Here is a 16,235-nt window from a genome sequence, read left to right as displayed (position 1 = left end):
ATCAGGACTGTGGGTTTGGTTCTGCCGCAGGAGATGTCCACAAGGTATCCAGGTAGAAAAGTTGAGCAGGCAGTTGAATATACGAGTTTTGGAAGCAAGGATTGGCTGACTATATAAATTAGGCAATCTCAGGCATATGGATTATCGCTACTTTGAGTACCACTTTAAAGGAAGATTGCTTTTGAGAGAAGAGAATGGATCATCCCCAAATACTTAGAAGAAGTAAATTGTAAGGGAGGAAGAAAACCAAGAGAAAGCCTTACTTGGAAAGTCAAACAAAGAAAGTGATTCAAGGACGAGGAAGTGATCAACCACACCCAATGCCAAGTGCCCACAGGACAACTAAGGCGAAACCATGAGGAAATAAATCCCTTTTTAAGCCACCCATCAGTAGTATTTTGTTATGAAAGTCCTAAAAAATGAATACAGAGAGTCTCAGTGTCTCTTCTTTTAATACCAATCAGAACCATGGCCAAGATGGCCAAGTGCATTTTCTTCTGCTGTGAGGGATTTTTCTAAGGTCATGTGGTGATAAAGTTGTGTCTCAGGAATGCAGGTTCTTTGTAGGGGATTTCCGTGGGGGCCATTTGTGGAGCCTTTTATGGGGAGTATCTTTGACAGGTCTCCTGCTTTTCAAAATACAAATTCCAAACCACCAAAAGTTGGCAGAGAGCCTCAGGGTGAAGCACAGCTTTAATAGCAACTTACATTTCTGGTTTCTTATTTTCCTGTCTTTTCAGGCTTCTAAGGACTTCCCTTACTTTCCTACTAGCTAAGATATACATGTTAAAAGTGTGTGTGTGTTTAATAATTTACTTTGTTTGGTATTTTGGGGAGGGTTTAAGGGACATACTATCAGAAGTGAAACCCTAAATTGCTTTGAAATCTTTTTTTTAATTGTAAGGCAATTTAGTGTCATCTCTACATTGTCAGTTTAACCACAATCTATTGCTTGCTGTTTGATCAAGTTGGATTGCCATTAAACTCATAGACACTCTCTATATAAAGTGATCACCACCATCTGTAGTTGGGTACTCTAGAAGTGGACTTGACATGGAGTTTGGGTGGCGGTCTGTCCTGAGAACGGTATGAGCTCAGGCAAGGGGGCTGCTTGCATCTGAGGCAGACCCCGAAGCAGCTGACAGGAAAATATCCAGTTAGTATTACTTTTTTTGATGGTAAACAAGCAAAACCTCCTAGGGTTTAAGATGACTGCTGCAATGTTCCAATCTCACTTAGAATTAAGATGGTACCTTCTTTTCTCATTTTTTGAAGGATAGTGAAAAAATAAAGAGCATTTGCATATTATGAGTTTAGACTAGGAGGCTGGTGGGTTTGTGGTGAGCTTGCATTGCCAGCAGTCATATTATGCAACCCTTCTGGGGCTGATCGTTTTATATTTTCAGAATGTATGTATACAGGTATGTATGAATGTTTACGTGTGCATATATATGTACATATGTATGTATGCATTTGATCTCTGGGGTCTTGTATGTGTATGTGTGTAATGGAAGTTGAGTTGAGAAAGGAGAAAAAAGTGAAAATTATCTTAAAGCATCTGATCTTTTTTTCTGGGAGGTAAACATGTAGTTTATTAGATGCCCACATGCTATGTATTTTTATTACTCTTTATTGTGTACTTAACAGAATAAAAATGAGTCCATGTTCTATTATTTGCATTTCTTTTCCTCTTTTGAATGGCTTGGCCCAGACCTGCCCTCTACTCATGCATTCTGGCAGGGACACAAAGAGGTGAAATCTATTGCAATTTAAGGATGAAAAGAATGTACCTGTATAGTAATTCTAGATTTCTTAACCTTGGATTCCACTGCTTAGAGTTGAGTTAAAGTGGAGTTGCTGGGGTTGACTCATTTTCAATACAATGAGAAAGTGCAGAGCACAGGTCCTGCAAATGAACATTGCGCACAGGGACAGAGGTTTTCACACTGAAGGGCGACTTGAATACAAAAGTCCTCCTGGGTCAGCTTGTAATGTGTTTTACCATGGAAACGGTGAGGTTGTTATTTCCAGCTACCTGCAAGCCCTGATTACCAAAGAGTGACAGGAGTGTAAATGCAATTACTGAAAGGCCATTGGCATTATCCACAATGAGAAAAAAATTGGTGAGTGGTTAGCACCCCCATTTCTTTCTCATTGCCATTACCTTGTGATGCACACATTTAAACACACATGCACACATACATATGTATGTGTACATCTATATGTATATGTAGTATGGGTATGTGTGTGTGTAAAAAGCTAAGTTCACTGTTCAAAAAAATGACATTATTTTGGATTGTATTTTAAAAATGAAGAGAATGCTCTCAAAGGCCACCAGAATTGATCTCTGCCTCCTTATAAGATGTTACTGATTCAGAACGTGAGAAAGTTAAGCTTGAATAATAATGAAAAGAATTAGATGGGCAAAACACATACACACAGAAAACAGAAAACCCTGGTGAATGCTCTAGCAAGGACTTCAAAGTCCCGAAAGTGAGGCTTTCTGTGCGTGTCATGAAGGTGGGAAGCTGGGTAGAAGCCATTGGGAGCACTTGAGCATGAACAGGTGAAACTAAATTTTTTTTAAGATGAAAAATCGATTGTAGGCTTACTTATTCATTTATATTTTACAAGGCTTCATTTAACTGGCTGCTCTGTTAAATAATTTAGTTACGAGAAGTTAGGAGTAAATGTTGGGACATGGAAGTGAACCTGGTTCAGGGTCAGTAACCAAAGGGCAGGACAAAACAAACATTTCTCAGCAACCCTGGGTCGGCCTGGTATTTGCAACGTTCTTTTGTAATATTTCACAAATAACTGAGAACTCTCCTAATGATGAAAAGTCAACCTGGCAGAGGTGAGAGGCAAGAAGGAGTGGAAAGACCGATGTGCCAATTCTGTCCCAGGACTAGCTTAATGAATCTGGGCAAGTCACTAAAATTTCTGAATTTAATCTCTTGATCTATAAAAAGCAAGTATAGGGTTGCCTTACCCAAGTCATAGCAACACTGCAAAAATTAGCAGTAGTGTAACTCTTTCCCTAATATTCATTACATCATGGGGAACCCAGAGTATTCCTTTAGATTTGGAGGACATAACTGAACATTTAACAGTGACTTAAGAAATAACAGGGGTCCATGCACAGTAAAGTAGTACACACTTCTTGTAAGGGACCACCCACCCTTGGTTGTGGGGAGAACAGAGCAAGAGCACCTTGGCAACAGTACATGGAGATTTTTTACTTTCCCCCCTTCCTCGTGGGTGTCAGGAGACCAAACACAAAACTAGAAGGATGTTGCAGTATACTGCAGAAATGATGGCAGATGGAAAGGTCTTAGAACTGGGACTTGTACTGGGAGCGAGGTCTAGTAACTTTCCATATAGATGTAGACTTTCCAAAGGAGAACCAGCCACAAATAAATAAAGAGAGAGCAGAAACTGCCTTGCATCAGCGAGCTTGCCTGCTGAGACCAGGAAGTCCAGGCAGGTGTTGCCTTGTGTGAGACGAATGTGCTAACAAAACACTCATGCGAGGACTCTCAACTAGTACCTGAGAGTCAGAAAGCAGTAGGAAGGGAACAGCCCCAGTGAGACTCAGAGGAAAACTTGGACAACGATCTGTAGACTGTAAGTTCCAAAAGAGAATGTCTGCAGAAGTTGGGCCTCCTGAACAGAGTCTAGGGTATTAGCAATTGGAAAAGAAACCAAAATAGTGTTTTTGAAAGAGGAATGCATTGATGACCTGGGTTAAAATGATTATTTTTGTGTTGTTAAAATAGTAAGGCCTACTTTAAAGTTACTGAATAAGAATTTTAAGAGTGAAGCAAAGAAATTGCATTGTAAAAAGATGCTGTGTGATTTTTACATTAAATTCAAGGAACCAGAGCAAGAGAATGAAAGGAAAATGAAAAAAAAAAAAAAACTAAATTGATATTAATATTAAAGCACAGGGCAAGTTGATGATGAGGAATCAAAAAAAAAATCTCTACAATATTCAAAATCGTTCCAAAACGTAGAAACATTTGGGGAGATATCCAATTCATATTTATAGATATTAGAATAATCTAAAGATAACAGAATAGATCAATCTTAGTTATGACTATAGAAAAAAAAACTCCTAAAAATATAGGAAATGAATCCAGTAGTGTATCAACTGACTAGTTTACTATTAGAAAAATAGTATATTCCAGAATTAAAAAAAATAATTGTATACTAGAAAAACTGTCAAAACAATTCACCAAATCATTGTCAAAAGACCTTCAACAAGGTACCATCAACGTGACAGGTTCAAGATAGTCTTTTGCAACAGTCAACATCCATTCATTCCTGATATTTTTTTTTAGTAAAATAACTTTTATTGCAATTCCAGGGTCAACAATTTAACTGCTAAGGCACAAAAGGCCTGCTTTTAGGGGAATGTTTACCACAGTTGATATTTTTCTTCCAAAAGTGCTAGTCAATGTAGTAAGACAAGAACAATGAAATATAAATAGAAATATTGGAGATTTCCAGATGGCATGATTGTCTGCCGCAAAAACCCAGAATATAAACTTGGAAAAACTACCAGAAGTTCAATGTGGAAACCATTTACAATGCTAAACACAAAAATTAAATGTCAGGACAAAGCCCTTTTAAAATAGTAACCAAAATTATAAAATGCCTAGACATAAATACCACAAAGATATGTAAGATCTACCCAATTAGACAATAAAATGTTTTTGAACAATATAGAAGTGTCATTATTAAGCAAGAAAAAGTGTTAGTTTGTTAAAATACCACCTAGTAGAGATTGCAATACTGCTTTATTTTCTATTAGATATAATCTTAATTCTACTATTATATTGGAGTAAAGGTAACCAAATGATCTAGAATTTTATCCAGAGTATAAACACATGAAAAAAATTACATTTCTAAGAAGTGATGAGGGCAGACTGACCTTAGTATATTATTTTAAATAATAAGGTTTTGGTAAAGGTCCAAAAAGAGTACATTAAGTTGATCTATTAGATGGAAGTAAATTCAGTTAAAGTTAGATAGGAAAAGGGAGGTGAGAAGAAAGGGAAGAAGAGAGGAAGAGATAAAAGAGGGATGGGTAAGGGAAAGCAAGCACATTTATATCTGGAAAAAGGAATTCTAAGAGGATATTTAAAATCAACTAAAATTGTGACCAGAATTGAGGGAAAAAACCACATTACATTCTGTATTAAATCCCTGGGTATAAGAGAATCATATGGTTCTGGAGAAAGCCCCATAAGATTACACTAACACTAAGTGGGCCTTGATTCTTATAAGACCTGTCATTAAATCAAATCAAAGAAAGGACCACTGTATATTATAAATCATAAACCTACAGGCTATTTTTCTATCCCTGGTACAAGACATGCATCAAAAAGTGGTGTGCATTGTATTTTATTTTTGTAGCTTTGACTTTAAAAAGCATTTGTATCAATTCATATTTTAATGTCATCCATGATCCAAAGAGAGAAGATAGATTCAGAGAGATCACTACACATATTATTTTATTTTATAGAATATGATAATTGAAAGGGAATTTGGAATTTTTTTTTATTGAAAGACCTCCCCACCTTATAAAATTGTCTTTACCCTCAGAGAAGGAAAGCAGTCACTTGCAAACTGTTACCCAGCCTTTGGCACATTTATACGCAGTGGGAAACTCTCAGCTTCACGGTTATGGCCATTTCCAAGTTGGGTAACCTCATGCATAATTCTCCTATATCTCCATGATGGTTCTAAGCTATGGAGCATCACACTGTGAGTCATCTCACTGTAACAATGATGGGCGCCTCCATGTTTAAAGCAACCTGTTCTGTTACTGCTATCTCTTCATGTTTAGACTAAATAGTTCCAGTTCTTCCAACTTTTTCTCATCTGAGATGCCTTCAGATTCCTCAATATTTTGTGCAAGGCCCCAAACAATTCTGTTTTAGTTTTTTTTTTTAAAAAAAAATACAGCTCTGTTATATACCCAGTACTGAATTCTAGCTATTATGTGAAGAATGAACTCATCTTATAAATTTGATAATTGTAGGGAGCAAATCTGCATGACCTTGGCCAAATTGCTTGTGTAATAGCCATATGTCCTCTTAAATTTGCTGTTGTATCCATAGCAAATCTGAACTAATTTAGCTTGATATCAGCATTACAGTATCTTTATTTATGACGAACTGCTTTTTGGTTTGATAAGCAAGGAAAATGGGTCCAATGAAGGATTCCCGAGATACTAGCAGAGATCTGTGTACGTATGTGTGCGTGTACTAGGCAGCGTGTGTGTACACACAGATCTGTGAATGTGGGTGGGGAGTGTGTGCATGTACCGTGTTCTGCAGGAAGAGGTTGCAATATTCAGTGTTTCTTTCAGGAGAAATTAACAAGAGAATCTTGATTTCTGCCCGCCCCCCATTTTTACTCAACATATAAAGTGAGTTAAAAAAAGATGGGCCCTGGCTCGGTGGTTCCATTGGTTGGCACATTGTCTCAGCACAACAAGGCTGTGGGTTTTGTCCCCATGCAGAGCACATACAGGAATCAACCAATGAGCGCATAAATAAGTAGAGCAACAAACTGAAGTTTCTCTCTCCCTCTCTGCCCCACTTCCTCTCTGTCTCTCTAAAAGCAATAAATAAAAAATATTTTAAAAGATGGCATTTAAATAAGAAAATGATGAAAAGGAGTGAAAATATGTGTATGCCTGGAACTGTTTTCTTTAGGGACAGGAAAAGTCTGAGAGTTTTCAAGTCTTTTTAAAGTTATGGCAGATAAAGGTTGGTTTGCAATTAATAACAAAATCCTTTTTACTTTTCTGGCATAAGAGACAGTTTAAAAATATTCATGAATCTTCTTGACTATACAGCATAGACTATAGTAGTGAAATATTTCTTAAAACCATGAGCATCTTCATTTGTTAATTGTTTCTCCAGTTTTATCTCCCATGGCTGCTCCTTCCAAAAACAACAGAGTGGTAAACTATCTATTAATAGTTTATAGGGGCTACATTATTAAAATTTTCTGATGTTAGCATTGTAATTGATTTGTCTGGTTTATATTGATGGTAACTTTAATATTCTATTTGAACTATGTATATATTAATATGAGCCTAAATAACTAAGAAGGTAAAGTGTCTCATAATGCCATTTCCGAATGCAGTCAAGGTGAAGGGAAGGACTTGTTAAAAGTAAATTTTAGTCCCAGACCCTTAAGATTTAAATATAATCCCTCAAGGTTGCTTTTGCTGAAACTATTTCAGGCATTCAGTTGATTTTCATGATGTGGATAAACATTGGGAAAACACCAACTCAAAATTATTCCACAGACACGTATTAAAGACTTTTGCATTATTGGTGTTTTGAATTATCTGTACCATTTATTATATCCACTAATGCAAATAATTGAATTGCCTTCATATGATGTTTGAATTGTCCTTAAATTTGAAAGTAATTGCTTCTTTCCAAAAAATTTAGTATTTTACTCAATGCTCATTTACTTACCATTTTATTTTGTGTGTGTGAGGTCGGGATTCATTTAAAGTATATAATGCAAATGATGTTTTTATTTTATATTCGTCTTTGGATTAATTATGTTTTTTAAAAATTTTCTGTTTGCAGGGTACAAGTAGAATTCTACATGAATGAGAACACATTTAAAGAGAGACTAAAGTTATTTTTTATAAAAAATCAGAGATCAAGTAAGTCGTTCTATTCCCCTATGTCTTTGTACATATAATGATTTAAATGACAGGTGCCCATGCTTTACCTGTGAGGGACACTTAAAGCTTAGTATGTGAAGGCTCTTGTGATTCTCACTGATCTTACGGGGAGAATAACTGTCTTGATTTTGTTGCGGAAGAGTTAGTTCAGTGTCTCCCAATTGTGTCTGATAACAAAGAAACATCTAGGGTGTTCTGAAATGGACAGATTGGCAGCAGCCTTCTCTGGAGAATTATTACCAGGAAGTATAAACCTAAGCTCTGAGTCCACTAGTCCCATGATTGTTGTCATCAGGTACACTGGGACAGCATTGGAACTTCAAGAGGATATGACTTCGGCAGAGTCACTGACTTCCTAAACTTGTATGAGGCGCAATTGGCAAGTGATTCTTCTTGCCTCCTCATCATACCACATATTTTTAAAAAGACATATAATGAGTCCAGATGCAGTTTTTCATATGAGCATTGCTTAAGATGTCAACGATCAGTAGACAGGTCTATGTGACATTGCAGTGGACTTTGCTCTCTCTGAAATTTGACCACTGAATCCTCTTGGGCTGGTCTTAGTTAAGCTGTGCTCTTGTAGGGTTCAAAAAAAATAGTTTTCTTGGCAAGGCATTGTTCTAATAATGACAAAAATAAATGTTTCAATGTTTAAGGCACATTGGGGAGATTTTTTTAGTATTGGTTAGCTTCAGGGTTAAGGCAAATAACAACTAATAATTCGTTCACCTGATTGTTTAGAATTTCCATGGAAACCCCCTCACCTAAAGGTGCCACGTCTTCTGGACAAAAGGTTTCCTTGATTTGAATGTGAGCCATCCTATCTCTCCAGGCTAGCAAAGATAAAGATGCTATTTGACTTTTGCCTACGTGTTTTCTCAGCATCCCATTTAGACTCAGCAGTCATTCGGGGCCATAAGTTCTATAACACCAGGGTAATTTCATTCATACTTCTAAAGACTTTCTAGAGAAGCTAGCCCACAAAATGGACATAGTATTGTAATAGGAACGCCTAGGAAAATAAACTGCACAATTAATAAGCATGAAACTTTTACTGTTGAGAAATGTCACCTTAAGTATACATATAGCAGAGTAAAAAAAAAAAAGACATTTCATTTCCAGGTTTTATTAACTAATAATTATAGGAAGGCCTTCCTCTCAATTTTATTCATAATTCCTAAATCAGATACTGCCTAGTAACTGCAGGAAGGGGAATGTGTCTTATTAATCAGACTTCAAGCATATTTTGCTCAATCTTGCTCTTCCTCAGCCCCATTATATATTACAGACTTCTTATGTGTGACGTTCACATTTTCGAAGGGGGTATCCATGACGATCTTAATCCCCACAAAAATATTCAGATGTCATTGGTATTAACCTCCAGTGATAGTAGAGTTCAACTTGTCAAACTCAACAATATGTGTTTGTGTGTGTGTGTGATCAGTATTTTAAAATATATTCTATTCTGATTTCTCCTAATTATGTAATTAGTATCATAATTAAAACTATAATACATAATTTTAGACATGGTTGTGGCTTCTCTGTCATTAAAATCTGCCAGTTATTCTGAAGGTACAAGATTTATAATTTATTCTGGGAATGGGTAAGCAGCTAGATTTTCTAGGTGAGTAATGTCTACCCCCGGATTCACGGATATATAAAATGCTTAAACTTCTAAGCATGTCGGAACCAATCCTGACAGGGACATGATGTTTCTGGCTTGTGGCTGCTCAAACCAGACTCACTCTACAGCATATGTGTGCTATTATTTGTAATTCAAGCATTCTGTCAGTTACAATCCTTGTTTCAATATTCAGCTAATTAAAATTCAGCTACTCAGAACTCCAGAGAGTTTAGACATCTATGGTATTATAGTTTCTAAATACAATTTAAGTGCTGTACTTAAAGTTGATGTTTTTGACAATTCTTTTTTAGCTTTCTGTGGACTGAGTTCAAATGAAAATCAAATGTCTATTGTTTGTTTGAAGGTCTAAGAATACGCCTGTTCAATTTCTCCCTCAAAGTATTAAGCTGCTTATTATACATAATCCGAGTGCTACTAGAAAAACCCTCACAAGGAGATGAATGGTAAGGTATTTCTGTTTGACCCTTAACAATGTTCTTTTGATTACTCTGAATTGTATTCTAATTTTAAAGGTTGTTATATAAAATTAATTTTTTCCCCCAAGGATGTTTCAGGTATATTTGTTGCAGTTAACTTTACCTGCCTTGCAGGTAATACATGAATTCCACCTTTGTAAGTTCTTTTTAAACATATCTACTTATATTTTTTTTATCTATTCCTCTAATGTTAATACTGGACACATACTGATTAAGTTTTTACTGCTAATCAAAGTACTGTAAGTAATTATTTAATATGGGTCCATCTCTTTAAACACTCAACAACTTTTTATTCTTCATTTACATATATTACTCTACTATATACCAGCTTCATAAGTGTTATCAGGGATAGGTTAGCTGTTACCCTTGAATAGAAACACTCCAACATCTATGGAGATATATGACTCATCAAGTTCAGAGTAAGACTGTGTAGTTCTTTATCTTATTTGAGTTTAATGGATTATTGATTTAACTTATTTTTTATTCATGATCATGCTGCTTTTGTTAATTGCATCGCTATGCATGGATGGTCTCTCCATTTTCAGCTCCACCTTCCTTTGTTGGAAGCACCTGCGAAGGTGACTGGATGCACAGTGACATGAATAATTTTTATCTGATTACGACTTCGGGCCCTGTCAAGCCTACTAAATTTAAAATAATTTTCAAAGTAGGAAACTAATTCAATGGCTAACTTCTATACAATTATATTTCTCATGTGGAGGCTTGCCCTAAGAAAATTTAAAAATAAAAAAGATCAAAGTAAAATAGTGAGGGCACAATATCTATTTCAATGGACCGGTTGCCTTTTAGTTTGATTAAATGGTGAAAATGATTCTGTATTTATTAAAGAGTTTGGAGAGAAGTTAAAGATTAACAAGTGAAATGCTGTGGTGTAATAATTTACGTGATAGTCCTTTAGGAAATAATTTATTTAATGAAAGAAGATTATGGATATTTCACTGTATCTTTCCTGAATACTCAGCCATTAAAAGGAACATTTGCTGCCCTCAGGGAATTCTTAGTCTGTGAAAAGATTGTATATATTTGCCCTCCTCTTAGAGGCCCTGAGTACTAATCTCTTTTTAAAAATTTAATCAAAAGTATATATATATTTACATTCACTATTATTTTGTGATAGTTTCAGGTGTATAGCACAGAGCTTTGACAATCATATACTTCTAAAGTGGTCTCCCTATGGTCCAGCACCCACCTGGCCTCACACATAGTACTGATCTTTTGATGCTTTGATGGCTACTTAAGCCATTGGCCACAGGAAGCAAAGGGGCCCTGCCTCATCTAACTGCCTATTCAGTTTCTCTACCTGGCTGTTATTTCAACAGGCTGTGGTCCAATGGGCTTCTTTTGTGCTCTCCCACAAGTCAGTGTATGACAGTGCTGTCCTTTCTCAAATTCTTCTGCCCCAACAGCCCAGCCAAACAGTTGTCAGGGTGAATGCCTCAAGACAGTCTTGCCTTCTCATTTCCCCTCACGCTCTGCAGCACCTGCAAGCCCCTGAGACAGTTCCACTGTCCCACCTCCTGCTCTAGCCAGCCCAAGCTCATTCCTCAAGGCTGCCTTTGCCCACCTGGGTGACCACAGGCACCCTCCTAACTAGTCCTGTGGATGCTGCCTTTGCTCCCCTCTGGTTTATTCTTTTTTTTTGTATTTTTCTGAAGCTAGAAATGAGGAGAGACAATCAGACAGACTCCCACATGCGCCCAACTGGGATCCATCTGGCACGCCCACCAGGGGGTGACGCTCTGCCCCTCCGGGGCGTCGCTCTGCCATGACCAGAGCCACTCTAGCGCCTGGGGCAGAGGCCAAGGAGCCATACCCAGAGCCCGGGCCATCTTTGCTCCAATGGAGCCTTGGCTGTGGGAGGGGAAGAGAGAGACAGAGAGGAAGGAGAGGGGGAGGGGTGGAGAAGCAGATGGGCGCCTCTCCAGTGTGCCCTGGCCAGGAATTGAACCCGGGACTTCTGCACGCCAGGCCTACACTCTACCACTGAGCCAACCAGCCAGGGCCTCTGGTTTATTCTTAATGTAGCAGCTGGCATCCCCTGAAAATGTAAGTCAGATCCTGGCGTGGCTCTGCTGGAATTCCCCAGTGCCCACCATGACCTATAAGAAACCCCCATTTGCCTGGTAACTCATCTCCTAATGTTACCCTTCCCCACCCCAGCCTGCTGCAACACTGGCCTCTTCCCTGCTTCGGATCCTCTCTGGGCCTTCACACCTGCTGTTACTTCTAGAATTCTCCTCCACCAGATCCCATGAGGCTTACTTTCTCAGATCTTTACATAAAATTGAATTTTCAGGGAGGCTTCACCTAAACACCCTGTTTAAAATCACAGTGTCCTTATAAGATTCTCTTGAATACATTCTTCTTTTTCTCCATTGCCTTTCTCTCTTTTATGTTTTGTAACATGTTTTATTGGTTTATTTTGTCTGCGGTGTACACGTCAAAGCATGGACTGTTGTCTGAAGCCCCATAGGCCCTCTGTAGTTAAGAGAATGAGCGGCTCAGTGAATCGCTGGAGGTCCTTTATCATCTGGCCTTGGCTGACCTCTCCTCACACACCTCCTCCTGCGGCCATGCTCACCTCTGAGGAGCCACATACCCAGGCTCTGCTCACTGTGGTTGCTGGGCCACGGAACATCTGCTCTCACTTCCGGGACATCTGCTTCTCCGCCTCTGCCCCTACCAGGCCTTAGGGCTCCTGGATTGTCAACATAACAATTTCTTATAGAACACTTCACCGGAAATTCTTACCTGGCACCGTGACATAGAGTGCGGTCGTAGCTCGAGTTAGGAGTGGCTTCCAGGAGTTTTGCAAGCATCCTCTGAATACTCTGTCACAACACTTAACACATGGATGCTGCTCTTACTACAGTTGACCTTTGAACACCATGGGGAGCAGGGGAGCCAACCATCACCACCCCCTGCACAATTGAAAAGCTACGTGTAACTTTTGTCTTCCCCCGCAAGACTTAGGTACTAATAGCCTACAGTTGACTAGAAGCCTTACACATGATATAACAATCTATGGGCTCATATTTTGTTTGTTGTATGCACTATGTACTATATTCTCACAATAAAGTCAGCTAAAAAAAAAGATGTTTTTAAGAAAGTCCTAAGGAAGAGAAAATACATTTGCAATATTCATTGGAAAAACTCCTATACATGGACCTATACAGTTCAAGCCCATGTTGTTCAAGGGTCGACTGTATTTATTTCTCTGCTTTCTCTATACATTCAAGAGGGCAAGGAGCATGTTGTATTTGCCTTCATGGCTCTCACACTTAGTTTAGGATTTGGTGGATCAGCGAATGTAGCCGAATTAATGGAATTATGCCCCACCATGCTATTGGTAGCATTACGCGTCGAGATGGTTGAAGACCACAGCCTAGCTACGTCAGTCCCCGTTACATGTATTACATTCACCTGCCTATGTGTTATTAAAATGAATCACATTACAAAGTCTTCTAAAAACATACCAGATTTTTTTTTTTTGGTGAAACTTGGTGATTTATAAATCACGTGGATGTCAGAGAGACCTGAAAATCACAACCTGAGTCAGAGTAGGTCCCTGGGAGGGTGAAGGGGCACCGGCGGGGGATGGCAGAGGACAATTACATGATTTGAAAACATTCAGAAGGACTGAGTTTCCTACAGCGGACTTGTAGGCCGTGTGACTAAGAACATTCAGCTATAATGACAGAGGACATACACTTGAAAAATCAGATTACTGCAATTAACCAACAGCCAGAATAACTCCTGGCTCCATTTTGAATGCGAGGCTCTGTTTGGTTCCATTGTCAACGCAGCGCTGGGTAATGCAAAACAGAAGTGGCTTTATGGGCCCAGGCTCTGCTTAAAAATAATGAGGCTCATTCAACAAGGAGATTTATTTAATTAGAGCTTCTGACATAATAAAGCTGAGGATATTTTGTGCCATGTTGCTTTGTTTTTAAAGTCCCTTCAGGAGTCAAAACCAATATGGAAACGTTGAAAGTATGAATAAGCAAAGGATACAAAAAGAATTCTGTTGTTAACATACGGAGGGGTGCAGATGACAGCCTCTGATGGACATGCAGTTGTAAGGTAGTGAAGGACTCAGGGGCATTGGCCAAGGAAAGTGCACATTCAGCGTGGGGTTTCTGAGTTTCACGGAGAGGTGGGCCATCAGCCTTGGCTCACTGCCACCTGGGGCTGAGAGGTCTTCAGTATGTGCGTCCTTTCCACCTTAAAATTGTTGAAGTGGTTATTAGTTTTTAACACCAGGTGATAGACACAGGGGCATGAAGCCCGTGATTGTGTGAGTATTGTATGGTATTTGGATTTGTATTTAAAATCTGTTTCTAAAGCAGGAAACATAGGTGTTCAGGTGACATTTGTGTTGTAAAGGTTATTTCTTCTTTAAGGTAACCATCCACTCTCCAAAGCAGAAATACAATTTTGGCAATATCCTTTCAATATGTGGTGGCCAATAGAAATGATGGTCACCGTGTGGATCTTTCACTTTTCTCATATTTACTGGTTGCAGTAGAGATGACAGTAGCAGCAAGTGCTTTGACTTGTAGTCTAGAAAACTCAAAACTTTCTCCTGTCTAATGGTCAATGCCATCCTCAGTCACAGGTTTTTGGTGGTATGTTAAATATTTTATATAAATTCAAATATAAAATATTAAGATACTCTATAATTTATTTGGATTACTAATACTGTTGAATTTGTATTGCCAACATATTAATAGCTTTAAAATGAACATAATCTTAGAGTTTATAGAAGACCCTTAAGTAAATTTTCAATAGAGAATTTGTAAAGGGTTTGAGCATTTTGTATCCCACCGTAATCATTCTTTAAATAAAGGCCTATTATCTCTTTAAAAAATTATTAACATTAGACTGAAAATTAAATTTACAAAAGGTATTTCCTAGAATAGAAATGAAAATTATTAAAGAAAAAACTGAAGAAGATAAAGTTTTTTTTTCTGTGAAAACGTGTGTTAATGGTCTCATATTTCTTTTTTTAATTAAATTTATTGGGGAGACATTGGTTAATAGGATCATGTAGGGTTCAAGTGCACAATTGTTTGATGCATGATCTGTAGAAGGCATTCATTGTGTGTCCACCACCAAATGTTTTTTTAATTTTGATATTTTATTTTTTTAATGCTAGCATTATTTAAATATTCCCAGTTTTAATCAAAATTTGTAAATGAATGCATTTCCCATATCTTTCAAAGGTAACATCTTGTCATTCTTTTCCCAGGTCTCACATCTTCTGGGTGAACAGAAGTCTACCTTTATGGGGACTGCAGGTTACGTACAGTTTTGTGTCATCCCCGTGCTCTTGGATTTATGCCTGTTTCCCAGAGAAATACTACTGGCGGGAAACTGTGGATATTCAATATGAGTGTGTTTTATTGCTTAATTAACCTTTGACACATCTTAGACTTATCCTTTCCTTCATTCCTTCATGTTTGCTCAAGCCCTCGCTCTCTTTTGGGAACTTCCTGGTGATCAGGGTTTGACTCAGAGTGCCGTGGAGGGTGTGGGGAAAACACCTGTCAACCCGTCCTTTCAGGCTCCCCAAATTCCCCAACCAACTTCCCTCATTTCTGTTAGATAGCCCTTGAGCAATTTATCAAAGGCCCACATTCATGTTCACCATTTCCCTTGGGTCCCCAGTATCAGGATCATGTCATAATCTCAATAACTAATGATCAAATGAATAATGAATGGCTTGTATCAACAATAGCAAGAGCTTAGTCCATAGGCAGATAATTTATAAATAAAACAAAAGGATGCCCTGGATGAGGAAGTCCTGAAGAAGGGGTGAGGCCATCTGAGAGGGCACAGCATGTCTGACTTACACGGCTGACGTCTTCCCTGGGGTCCTCTGCAGCCTGTCTGGTTCCTTTTCTATTGAATGTCATGCCAGTGGACTTTGTACGAGTCTCTGTCTCCTGTATTCCCATCACCTTCCTACAAATACTTTTTATATTTTGTTATTCCTCAAAAGTAAAAGTTATTCTAAGAATAGAGTGACTAACAACGAAGAAAACTTATAGAGATTTCTAGACCAACTCTGAAAGATATGAAAGTGTTCCAAGCATCGCTGTTTGTGAATGACCTTTTAACTCTTTGAAATAAAATATTTAGTTTGTCTTTGAAAGTCATGACGATTACAAAGTCTGTACATTTTATATGTAATAACCAATTCTTTCAACTCTGAATGCATTTTCTCACCAAGGTACCATTTACATTTTAGGTTTTAGTGGCCTTGATAAGTCTGTTTGAAACAATACTCCTTGGTTATCTCAGTTATAAGGTAAGCTATTTTCATTAGGCGTTCTCTGCTGATAGTACACATTAAGAGCATTTA

The 16,235-nt window shown here is 38.0% G+C and overlaps 1 protein-coding gene across 5 annotated transcripts in view; it reads left to right on the top strand.

The window, feature by feature from the left end:
• Positions 1 to 16,235, top strand: part of KCNT2 (potassium sodium-activated channel subfamily T member 2) — a 200,633-nt gene that overhangs the window by 66,142 nt on the left and 118,256 nt on the right. For all 5 annotated transcript variants that reach the window (XM_066238370.1, XM_066238389.1, XM_066238380.1 and 2 more), the window contains exons 2-5: positions 7,623 to 7,702; positions 9,715 to 9,814; positions 15,120 to 15,168; positions 16,122 to 16,181. In XM_066238370.1, the coding sequence (XP_066094467.1) occupies positions 7,623 to 7,702; positions 9,715 to 9,814; positions 15,120 to 15,168; positions 16,122 to 16,181 (289 nt within the window). The remainder of the gene's footprint in view (positions 1 to 7,622; positions 7,703 to 9,714; positions 9,815 to 15,119; positions 15,169 to 16,121; positions 16,182 to 16,235) is intronic.

The sequence above is a fragment of the Saccopteryx bilineata genome, chromosome 1, assembly GCF_036850765.1.
Source record: "Saccopteryx bilineata isolate mSacBil1 chromosome 1, mSacBil1_pri_phased_curated, whole genome shotgun sequence".
NCBI lineage: Eukaryota > Metazoa > Chordata > Mammalia > Chiroptera > Emballonuridae > Saccopteryx > Saccopteryx bilineata.
Note: the sequence above shows the minus strand (reverse complement) of the source record. Positions and strands in the feature narration are given on the sequence as shown.